Below are 12500 nucleotides of genomic sequence, written 5' to 3' on the forward strand. Positions count from 1 at the left end.
CATCAGGCCGGTATGTTTCCCTTTTTTAACCAGCTTGTTGTGAAAATATTATGAATAGATAAAGTTGATATGAGTGTAGATATTTAAAGTAAGCTTTGTTGTCCCGCGTTTCGACAAAATAAGCACGTCTCCGCCCTACTGGTGAGGCGAGAGCGCGTATGTCCGACGGACCGCGAAGGCGTCAGCAGCTTTCCCGGTCAGATCTGGCTGGTTCGTGACGTCACGTGACAGCCCAGCGACTTGTGGTGGCGGAACAGAGGAGGAACACTCGCGGCTCTTGTCTGTCTGTCTGTCTGTCTGGGACGCCCCCCCAAAAAACCCTCCATCGCTTCGGCTTCCCGCGGTCCGGACTACCATGGACCCGCCCGCCCGCCGCTCCCGCCGCTGAGGGGGAACCGTTGGATGCTCCAGTGGCCGTCGAGGAGGAGGAGGAGGAGGAGGAGGAGTGGGGGCATCCCCGTCAATCTCCCGCCGCCAGGTGAGCTCGTTAGGCGGTGTGACGCGAGGGCGAGCACCGGCTCTTTGTGTGGCCGCCTGACGGGGAGCGGACGGCGGCTTTCGGGGGGTGTTTGGAGCGGGGTGTAGCTCGCTTGGCTAGCCCGCTAGCTTCGTCGTCGGCTACTGGGGAGGGATGCTGCTGTCGCCGCTAAAGAGGAGGGGAGGGCGAGTCGAGGCCTGGGCTTGGCTCCGTGATGGACGACGCCACCTCGGTATGTCACCCTCCCCCGGGCCCCCCAACGCGCCGGTGTGGCTAACCCGGCGGAAATGTAGCGACGTGACCGCGGAGATGAAAGCAGCATCACGCTCCACTTAGCCGGCTAGCTGCTAAGCTAAGTGGCTAGCTAGCATCCTCGCCCGAAAGGCGCGCCCGGTTCACACGAACATCTCCCGGCGGAACACTTGCACCAAACACCGGCATGCGCGGTTAAAGGTCACCGAAAAGCCTCTCCGTCGGTCTTCTGTCCCGTCTTCCAAAATCAAATGGAAGCACGTCCTAAGCGGATGTTATGTAACAAAATAACGACACCACACGCCCTTGAAACAAAAGCTAATACTTCCATCCATCCACTTTCTACCGCTTGTCCCTTTTGGGGGGGGGGGCGCTGGAGCCTATGATTTGCAAACCCTTTTCAACGTTCTGGGTGTTGTTGATAAAATGCCGTTGGCTTTGCATAGTAGAGTTTTAACTTGCACTTACAGATGTAGCGACCGACTGTAGTTACTGACAGTGGTTTTCTGAAGTGTTCCTGAGCCCATGTGGTGATATCCTTTACACACCGATGTCGCTTTTTGATGCAGTACCGCCTGAGGGATTGAAGGTCCGTAATATCATCGCTCACGTGCAGTGATTTCTCCAGATTCTCTGAACCCATCCATCCATCCATCCATTTTCTACCGCGTATCCCCTTTGGGGTTGCGGGGGGGGGGTACTGGAGCCTATCACAGCTGCTTTCGGGTGGAAGGCGGTGTACACCCTGGACAAGTCGCCATCTCATCACAGGGCCAACATTCACACTCACATTCACACTCTGTGTAAATCATAAAAACAGAATAGAATGGTTTGCAAACCCTTTTCAACGTTCTGGGTGTTGTTGATCAAATGCCGTTGGCTTTGCATAGTAGAGTTTTAACTTGCACTTACAGATGTAGCGACCGACTGTAGTTACTGACGGTGAGTTTCTGAAGTGTTCCTGAGCCCATGTGGTGATATCCTTTACACACCGATGTCGCTTTTTGACGCAGTACCGCCTGAGGGATTGAAGGTCCGTAATATGTGGGGCGGTATAGCTCGGTTGGTAGAGCGGCCGTGCCAGCAACTTGAGGGTTGCAGGTTCGATCCCCGCATCCGCCATCCTAGTTACTGCTGTTGTGTCCTTGGGCAAGACACTTTACCCACCTGCTCCCAGTGCCACCCACACTGCTTTAAATGTAACTTAGATATTGGGTTTCACTATGTAAAGCGCTTTGAGTCACTAGAGAAAAGCGCTATATAAATATATAATTCATAATTCAATATCCTTGCTCACATGCAGTGATTTCTCCAGATTCTCTGAACCCATTCATCCATTTTCTACCGCGTATCCCCTTTGGGGTTGCGGTGGGGGGTACTGGAGCCTATCACAGCTGCCTTCGGGTGGAAGGCGGTGTACACCCTGGACAAGTTGCCACCTCATCACAGGGCCAACACAGACAGACTGACAACATTCACACTCGCACTTTGTTTGTGTAAATCATAAATAAAAACAGAATAGAATGATTTTCAACGTTCCGGGTGTTGTTGATAAAATGGCGTTGGCTTTGCATAGTAGAGTTTTAACTTGCACTTACAGATGTAGCGACCGACTGTAGTTACTGACAGTGAGTTTCTGAAGTGTTCCTGAGCCCATGTGGTGATATCCTTTACACACCGATGTCGCTTTTTGACGCAGTACCGCCTGAGGGATTGAAGGTCCGTAATATGTGGGGCGGTATAGCTCGGTTGGTAGAGCGGCCCGTGCCAGCAACTTGAGGGTTGCAGGTTCGATCCCCGCATCCGCCATCCTAGTTACTGCTGTTGTGTCCTTGGGCAAGACACTTTACCCACCTGCTCCCAGTGCCACCCACACTGGTTTAAATGTAACTTAGATATTGGGTTTCACTATGTAAAGCGCTTTGAGTCACTAGAGAAAAGCGCTATATAAATATATAATTCATAATTCAATATCCTTGCTCACATGTAGTGATTTCTCCAGATTCTCTGAACCCATTCATCCATTTTCTACCGCGTATCCCCTTTGGGGTTGCGGTGGGGGGTACTGGAGCCTATCACAGCTGCCTTCGGGTGGAAGGCGGGGTACACCCTGGACAAGTTGCCACCTCATCGCAGGGCCAACACAGATAGACAGACAACATTCACACTCACATTCACACTTTGTGTAAATCATTAAAAAAAAAACAGAATAGAATGGTTTGCAAACCCTTTTCAACGTTCTGGGTGTTGTTGATAAAATGCCGTTGGCTTTGCATAGTAGAGTTTTTAACTTGCCCTTACAGATGTAGCGACGGACTGTAGTTACAGACAGGTTTTCTGAAGTATTCCTTAGCCTATGTGGTTATATCCTTTACACACCGATGTCGCTTTTTGATGCAGTACCGCCTGAGGGATTGAAGGTCCGTAATATCATCGCTCACGTGCAGTGATTTCTCCAGATTCTCTGAACCCATCCATCCATTCTTGTTTATGTGTCGGCGAGGGCCAGGCAGCGGGTGTGCGGCTCTTCCAAATCACTAAAAGTCAACACCGGCTGCTCCTGCCAGACATTGTTTTTGTTGTCACTGGCCAGTACGATCAATGTCTGCCACTGGAGACAATTCAAGCTCATTCGCATCATCACCATCATTGACACATTAGCATGGCATAGATCAGGGTTCCCCAACCTTTTTCCCCACCAGGGACCGGTTTAAGGTTTGCATTATTTGCATACATTTGGATAAAAACAGGAAAAAAATCAGAATGAAAAATTAAGATTATTGGTGTGTTTAGAGCAGGGGTGAAGTGAAGTGAATTATATTTATATAGCGCTTTTTCTCTAGTGACTCAAAGCTCTTTTACATAGTGAAACCCAATATCTAAGTTACATTTAAAGCAGTGTGGGTGGCACTGGGTGCAGGTGGGTAAAAGTGTCTTGCCCAAGGACACAACGGCTAGGATGGCGGAAGCGGGGATCGAACCTGGAACCCTCGAGTTGCTGGCACGGCCACTCTACCAACCGAGCTATACCGAGCTAGGCGTGTCAAACTCATTTTAGCTCAGGGGGCCGCATGGCGGAAAAATCTATTCTCAAGTGGGCCGAAATGGTGAAATCATGGCATGATAACTTAAAAATAAAGGCAACTTTAGGTTATTAGGGCCCGCATGGCCCATTGTAAAAGGAATCCCAACGGGAGTCCTTTTGCAATGGGACATAAGGACCTATTGTTTTTCTAAGGTTTTATTATTATTCCGCCGCCTCTTTGAGCACTAATTTGACCCACTTAACATGCTTCAAAACTCACCATATTTGACCCACACATCAGGACCTGCGAAAATTGTCTTTTAATAATAAAAAAAACCGAACCCCAAAACTCAAAATTGCGCTCTAGCGCCCCCTAGAAAGAAAACTGCTTATAACTCCCAGTACGAATGTTGTAGAGACATGAAACAAAAACCTCTATGTAGGGCTCACTTAGCCCTACTTTTCATTAATTAATTTCCTCGGGCAAAAATCAACAGGAAGTTGGCAATTCCCCCTTCAAGACAAAAAAGTACTAAAAACAGTAACTTTTGCATCTTTGAGCTGTAATTTGACCCCCTTAACACGCTTCAAAACTCACCAAACTGAACGCACACATCAGGACTGGCAAAAATTGCGATCTAATAAAAAAACCTAACCCCAAATTTAAAAATTGCGCTCTAGAGCAATTTTTGAATAAAACGGAGAAAAAACTGCTCCTCGGAAGAAAAAAATGACTAAACTGCCTGTAACCCCCACCGGGAAAGTCGGAGAGACATGAAACAAAAACCTCTCCGTAGGTCTCACTTAGACCTACATTTCATAAATTGACAACCCCCAGCAAAAATCTACAGGAAGTTTGCTATTCCCCCTTCAACACTACATTTTTGTAAAAACCGGTCACCTTTCTTCAAACATTATCTCCTCTGAGCGTGTTTGTCGTTTCGGCTTCAAACACAGGAGAGAGATTGAACCCTTCTGATTAAAAGTTGGCGAAAGAGTTTTGATACCGGCTCCGGTTTTGATTTTATGACCCTTCAAAGAGCCGCTGCGCTGATGCTGCTGTTTTTTCAAGAAGGCTGCTTAAAAGCAGGAAGCACCAGCGTGCCCACACAATGCAGACAAGGTAGGTAGACTAAACAAAAGTATTGGGACAATTCGGACTAAAAGTAGACAAAAGTATTGGGACACTTAGGCTGAAAACTGGACAAAAGTATTGGGACACTTAGGACTAGCACCTGCCAAATATGCGGGCCCGACCAATGCTGCTTGCAGCTTTAATTATTATTATTCCGCCGCCTCTTTGAGCTGTAATTTGACCCCCTTAACATGCTTCAAAACTCACCATATTTGACAAAAACATCAGGACTGGCGAAAATTGCCATCTAACCAAAAAAAACAAACCCCAAAACTCAAAATTGCACTCTAGCGCCCCCTAGGAAAAACACAGACAAAACTGCTTGTAACTTCCGGTAGAAATGTCGTAGAGACATGAAACAAAAACCTCTATGTAGGTCTGACTTAGACCTAGATTTCATACATTGACATCCTTCAGCAAAAATCAACAGGAATTCCCCTTTCAAAACAAACATTTACTAAAAACAGTCACTTTTGCCTCTTTGAGCTGTAATTTGACCCTCTTAACATGCTTCAAAACTCACCAAACTGGACACACATCGGGACTGGCAAAAATTGAGATCTAATAAAAAAACCAAACCCCAAAACTCAAAATTGCGCTCTAGCGGCCCCTAAGAAGAAAACACAGACACAACTGCTCCTAGGAAGAAAACTCAGACAAAACTGCCTGTAACTTCCAGTAGAAATGTCTTAGAGACATGAAACAAAAACCTCTATGTAGGTCTCACTTAGACCTACATTTCATATAATGACAACCCCCATCAAAAATCAACAGGAAGTTTGCAATTCCCCCTTCAAAACAAAAGTTTTGTAAAAAACGGTCACCTCTGAGTGCGCTTGTCGTGTCGGCTTAAAACTAGCACAGGAGAGAGATTGAACCCTTCTGATTAAAAGTTGACCAAAGAGTTTTAATTACTGCTCCGGTTTGGATTTTATGTGCCGTCAAAGTCGGTCCCGTCCATCGCTGCTTGCAGCTTTAATTTTCTTTGTTTTGCTTTGGCCAAAAATAGAACAAGCACATTCTGAAAACGTACAAATCACAGATAATCTTCTGGACAAAACACTTCAAATTTGTGGAAAATTCAGAGGAAATTGGTGCAGTTTCAAAAACACAATGAGCTAATACTTCGTCTTAGTGTATCTACAAAGCCAGGATTAAATTTTTAAGTCACAGTCTTTCTAGGATTGAACAAAAAACACAACATGTAAACTACAGATGTCCGATAATGGCTTTTTTGCTGATATTCCGATATTGTCCAACTCTTAATTACCGATTCCGATATCAACCGATACCGATATATATAGTCGTGGAATGAACACATTATTATGCCTAATTTTGTTGTGATGCCCCGCTGGATGCATTAAACAATGTAACAAGGTTTTCCAAAATAAATCAACTCAAGTTATGGAAAAAAATGCCAAGATGGCACTGCCATATTTACATGGCAGCCGTATGGCACAATGTTAGCAGACACACAGAAGTGGGTTTAGTAGCCAGAAATTGTACTCAAGTAAGAGTACTGTTACTTTAGAGATTTATTACTCCAGTAAAAGTAAGGAGTAGTCACCCAAATATTTACTTGAGTAAAAGTAAAAAGTATGTTGTGAAAAAACGACTCAAGTAACTGATGAGTAACCTGTTCGTTTAATGACGACGGCAACAAATAATGCACAAAAACATAAAAATAACAATGAGCAAATTCAGAGCCAGGAATATCTCTTAAGCAACTAAAACAATAATATATATTGAATAATAATACATTAACATAAAAAAATGTAAGGCAAATTGAGCCACAATAACTTAACAGCACCGTAGGCTCAGTAGGCAGAGATTACAAAGGAAAATTAAAGCTGCAAGCAGCATTGGTCGGGCCCGCATATTTGGCAGGTGCTAGTCCTAAGTGTCCCAATACTTTTGTTCAGTTTTAGTCCCAAGTGTCCCAATACTTTTGGCCAGTGTAGGTGTCCCAATACTTTTGTCCAGTGGTAGTCCTAAGTGTCCCAATACTTTTGTCCAGTTGTAGTCCTAAGTGTCCCAATACTTTTGTCAAGTTGTAGTCCTAAGTGTCCCAATACTTTTGGCCAGTGTAAGTGTCCCAATACTTTTGTCCAGTGGCAGTCCTAAGTGTCCCAATACTTTTGTCCAGTTGTAGTCCTAAGTGTCCCAATACTTTTGTCAAGTTGTAGTTTATGTCAAGTTGTAGTCCTAAGTGTCCCAATACTTTTGTCCAGCGGTAGTCCTATGTGTCCCAATACTTTTGTCCAGTTGTAGTCCTAAGTGTCCCAATACTTTTGTCCAGTGTAAGCGTCCCAATACTTTTGGCCAGTGGTAGTCCTAGGAGTTCCAAGAGTTTTGTCAAGTTTTAGTCCCAAGTGTCCCAATACTTTTGTCAAGTTGTAGTCCTAAGTGTCGCAAAACTTTAGTCCAGTGTAAGTGTCCCAATACTTTTGTCAAGTGGTAGGCTTAAGTGTCCCAATACTTTTGTCTACGTTTAGTCCGAAGTGTCCCAATACTTTTGTTCAGTGGTGTTACTAAGTGTCCCAATACGGTACTTTTGTCAAGGTGTAATCCTAAGTGTCCCAATACTTTTGTCCAGTGTAAGTGTCCCAATACTTTTGTCAAGTTTTCGTCATAAGTGTCCCAATACTTTTGTCCTGTGGTAGTCATAAGTGTCCCAATACTTTTGTCAAGTTGTAGTCCCAAGTGTCCCAATACTTTTGTCCAGTGGTAGTCATAAGTGTCCCAATACTTTTGTCAAGTTGTAGTCCCAAGTGTCCCAATACTTTTGTCCAGTGGTAGTCATAAGTGTCCCAATACTTTTGTCAAGTTGTAGTCCCAAGTGTCCCAATACTTTTGTCCAGTGGTAGTCATAAGTGTCCCAATACTTTTGTCTACTTTTAGTCCGAATTGTCCCAATACTTTTGTTTAGTGTACCTACCTTGTCTGCATTGTGTGGGCGCGCTGGTGCTTCCTGCTTTTAAGCAGCCTTCTTGAAAAAACAGCAGCATCAGCGCAGCGGCTCTTTGAAGGGTCATAAAATCAAAACCGGAGCCGGTATTAAAACTCTTTCGATAACTTTTAATCAAAAGGGTTCAATCTCTCTCCTGTGTTAGTTTGAAGCCGAAACAACAAACACGCTCAGAGGAGATAATGTTTGAAGAAAGGTGACCGGTTTTTACAAAAATGTTGTGTTGAAGGGGGAATAGCAAGCTTCTTGTAGATTTTTGCTGGGGGTTGTCAATTTATGGAATGTAGGTCTAAGTGAGACCTACGGAGAGGATTTTGTTTCATGTCTCTCCGACCTTCCCAGTGGGAGTTACAGGCAGTTTTGTCATTTTTTTCTCCCGAGGAGCAGTTTGTTTCTCCGTTTTATTCAAAAATTGCTCTAGAGCGCAATTTTTAAATCACAATTTTTGCCAGTCCTGATGTGTGCGTTCAGTTTGGTGAGTTTCGAAGTGTGTTAAGGGGGTCAAATTACAGCTCAAAGAGGCAAAAGTGACTGTTTTTAGTACTTTTTTGTCTTGAAGGGGGAATTGCCAACTTCCTGTTGATTTCTGCCCGATGATATACAATTATGAAAACTAGGTCTAAGTCAGACCTACATAGAGGTTTTTGTTTCATGTTTCTCCGATATTCCTAGTGGGAGATATAGGCAGTCTAGTTTTTTTTTTCTTCTAGGGGGCGCTAGAGCGCAATTTTGAGTTTTGGGGTTCGTTTTTTTTATTAAAAGACAATTTTCGCAGGTCCTGATGGGTGGGTAAAAATATGGTGAGTTTTGAAGCATGTTAAGTGGGTCAAATTAGTGCTCAAAGAGGCGGCGGAAGAATAATAAAGAAAGAATAAAACCTTACAAATTCAATAGGTCCTTATGTCCCATTGCATAAGGACTCCCTGTGGGAGTCCTTATGCAATGGGCCATGCGGGCCCTAATAAAACCTTACAAATTCAATAGGTCCTTATGTCCCATTGCATAAGGACTCCCACAGGGAGTCCTTATGCAATGGGCCATGCGGGCCCTAATAACAAGTTAGCCTTTACGCAAACCATAAACTGATAGGTGTGGGCTGCACCTGTGCACTTCTGATTGGTGTTTCTATGCATGCGTGAGTGTGTGTGTGTGTGTGTGTGTGTCTCTGTCTGTCTGTCTATGAGGCTGCAGTGCGTTAATAAATGTCCCCACACGATGTACATTTGACAGTGATTCATAGCAGGGAAGCTAACATCAGCCTCCGGTGACAGCCAAAATATCTACTAACGTTACTTACCGCCATGTGCTTCCTCAAATTTGATGTTGAATTCATGTAAGCTTAAGCTTGTTGTTGTTTGCCGCTGAAACTTTATGTGCAGTTAATCATGTGACCGCCTGGCTCTGTTTGATTGGTGAAACGGAGTCAAAGGTCACCAGTGACTGCATTTGATTGGTGAAACGCAGGCATGCGATAGATCCTACTTTGAAGGTCTGTCTGACAAACCAAAACAAACAAAGCGTGCATTAACAGATCGATAAAAATCAGTAGCGAGCTGAATGTACAAACCCCGTTTCCATATGAGTTGGGAAATTGTGTTAGATGTAAATATAAACGGAATACAATTTTTTTGCAAATAATCATTAACTTTAGAATTTGATGCCAGCAACACGTGACAAAGAAGTTGGGAAAGGTGGCAATAAATACTGATAAAGTTGAGGAATGCTCATCAAACACTTATTTGGAACATCCCACAGGTGAGCAGGCAAATTGGGAACAGGTGGGTGCCATGATTGGGTATAAAAGTAGATTCCATGAAATGCTCAGTCGTTCACAAACGAGGACGGGGCGAGGGTCACCACTTTGTCAACAAATGCGTGAGCAAATTGTTGAACAGTTTAAGAAAAACCTTTCTCAACCAGCTTTTGCAAGGAATTTAGGGATTTCACCATCTACGCTCCGTAATATCATCAAAGGGTTCAGAGAATCTGGAGAAATCACTGCACGTAAGCGGCTAAGCCCGTGACCTTCGATCCCTCAGGCTGTACTGCATCAACAAGCGACATCGGTGTGTAAAGGATATCACCACATGGGCTCAGGAACACTTCAGAAACCCACTGTCAGTAACTACAATTGGTCGCTACATCTGTAAGTGCACGTTAAATCTGTAAGTGCACGTTAAAACTCTCCTATGCAAGGCGAAAACCGTTTATCAACAACACCCAGAAACGCCGTCGGCTTCGCTGGGCCTGAGCTCATCTAAGATGGACTGATACAAAGTGGAAAAGTGTTCTGTGGTCTGACGAGTCCACATTTCAAATTGATGAGTTTATGAGTTTGAACATCAAATATGTTGTCTTTGTAGTGCATTCAACTGAATATGGGTTGAAAAGGATTTGCAAATCATTGTATTCCGTTTATATTTACATCTAACACAATTTCCCAACTCATATGGAAACGGGGTTTGTAGATAAATGGAGCGGAGTAAAAGTAGCGTTTCTCCTCAATAAATATACTCAAGTAAAAGTATGTTGCATTAAAACTACTCTTAGAAGTACAATTTATCCCAAAAGTGGTGGGTGGAAGAAGGAGTAAGCGAGGAAGGAAGGAAGGAAGGAAGGAAGGAGAGATGCAGGAAAGTGAAAGGGAGGGAAGAATGTGACGGAGGTGAGGAAGCAGGACACGAGGAAAGGAGGCAGATTAGTGAATGTTGTGAGGAAATGTAAAGACAGGGCGAGGGAAGAAAAGAAGGAAGTGTGTTTTGGGTGCTGGAGGAAAAGAAACAATTGTGTGACGTTTGTTGGCAGGCTGAGTCACCATCACAGCGTCTGAACACCGCCAGAGGAGGAGAGGAGGACACTGTCACAGGAGAGGAGGACACTGTCACAGGGACGCAGGACACTGTCACAGGAGAGAAGGACACTGTCACAGGGAGGGAGGACACTGTCACAGAGGAGGAGAGGAGGACACTGTCACAGAGGAGGAGAGGAGGACACTGTCACAGGGAGGGAGGACACTGTCACAGGAGAGGAGAGGAGGACACTGTAACAGAGGAGGAGAGGAGGGCACTGTCACAGGGACGGAGGACACTGTCACAGAGAAGGAGGTGTCAAGGAGAGAAAGACGAGGGCGCCAGCAGACGTTTGAAGGGGTCGGGCCAAAGTGGGCGGAGTCTGTTTGGAGGTCGGGCGGTCACACGGACTCAGAACCTCGCCCAGCCCCAGCCCCCGCACCCCCTCATCCTGGGCGACGCTGAGACGCCACCATGAGCGACCAGAACGTGGTCAAGGAAGGCTGGGTCCAAAAACGAGGTCAGTAGCACTCAGCACTAACAACGCTGCTCGTCAATCAGTCAATCAATTAGAGAGGCGGGACTTAACCTGATCGCCGTTCTTCATCTTAAAAAGACATTTTGGACCATTTTACGTCCACCGTTGGGACACTGCGCTTGTCGAAAGTCATCTGAGAAGAGTAGAAGCTGTTCCAGCTGCAAACACTCCATTAGGTCTTTTAATAATAATATCGGATAGGGATTTATGTTTTTATATAGCACTTTTGTAGAGACTCAAAGCCTTTACAGTGAGAACTGTGCGCACACTGATGGTATTAATAATGATGATAATAATAATAAACACTGATGGTGGTAAGATACATGTAATAATAATAACAATCATAAAAATAATAATAAACACTGATGGTGGTAAGATGCATTTAATATTAATAATAAACACTGATGGTGGCAAGATACATGTAATAATAATAATAATAATAATAGCAGTCATAAAAACAATAATAAACACTAATGGTGGCAAGATACATTGAATATTAATAATAATAATAAAAACACTGATGGGGCAAGATACATTTAATATTAATAATATACACTGATGGTGGCAAGATACATGTAATAATAATAATAATAATAATAATAGCAATCATAAAAACAATAAACACTAATGGTGGCAAGATACATTGAATATTAATAATAATAATAATAATAAAAACACTGATGGGGCAAGATACATTTAATATTAATAATAATAATAATGATAATAATAATAAAAACACTGATGGTGGCAAGATACATTTAATATTGATAATATACACTGATGGTGGCAAGATACATGTAATAATAATAATATTATAAAAATAATAATAAACACTGATGGTGGTAAGATACATTTAATATGAATAATATTAATAATAAACACTGATGGTTGCAAGATGCATGTAATAATAATAACAGTCATAAAAACAATAATAAACACTAATGTGGCAAGATACATTTAATATTAATAATAAAAAACACTGATGGTGGCAAGATACATGTAATAATAATAACAATCATAAAAACAAAACACTGATGGTGGCAAGATATATTTAATATTAATAATAATAAACACTGATGTGGCAAGATACATGTAGTAATAATAATAACAATCATACAAATAATAATAAACACTGATGGTGGCAAGATACATTTAATATTAATAATATTAATAATAAACACTGATGGTGGCAAGATACATGTAATAATAACAATCATAAAATTAATAATAAACACTGATGGTGGCAAGATACATTTAATATTAATAATAAACACTGATGGTGGCAAGATACATGTAATAATAATAACAGTCATAA

General features: G+C 43.0%; 1 protein-coding gene across 2 annotated transcripts in view; it reads left to right on the forward strand.

Annotated features, from left to right (window-relative positions):
- Positions 1-171: 171 nt before the first annotated feature.
- akt3b (v-akt murine thymoma viral oncogene homolog 3b) overlaps positions 172-12500 on the forward strand; it is a 41349-nt gene continuing 29020 nt past the window's right edge. Inside the window, exons 1-2 of one of the 2 annotated variants that reach the window (XM_061984354.2) lie at positions 172-478; positions 10664-11167. In XM_061984354.2, coding sequence (XP_061840338.1) covers positions 11122-11167 — 46 coding nt within the window. In that variant the 5' untranslated portion in view covers positions 172-478; positions 10664-11121. Of the gene's footprint in view, positions 479-522; positions 711-10663; positions 11168-12500 lie in introns of those variants that run through there. The other variant, XM_061984355.2, reaches the window with a different exon arrangement.

This window comes from Nerophis lumbriciformis, linkage group LG25 (assembly GCF_033978685.3).
Source record: "Nerophis lumbriciformis linkage group LG25, RoL_Nlum_v2.1, whole genome shotgun sequence".
NCBI lineage: Eukaryota > Metazoa > Chordata > Actinopteri > Syngnathiformes > Syngnathidae > Nerophis > Nerophis lumbriciformis.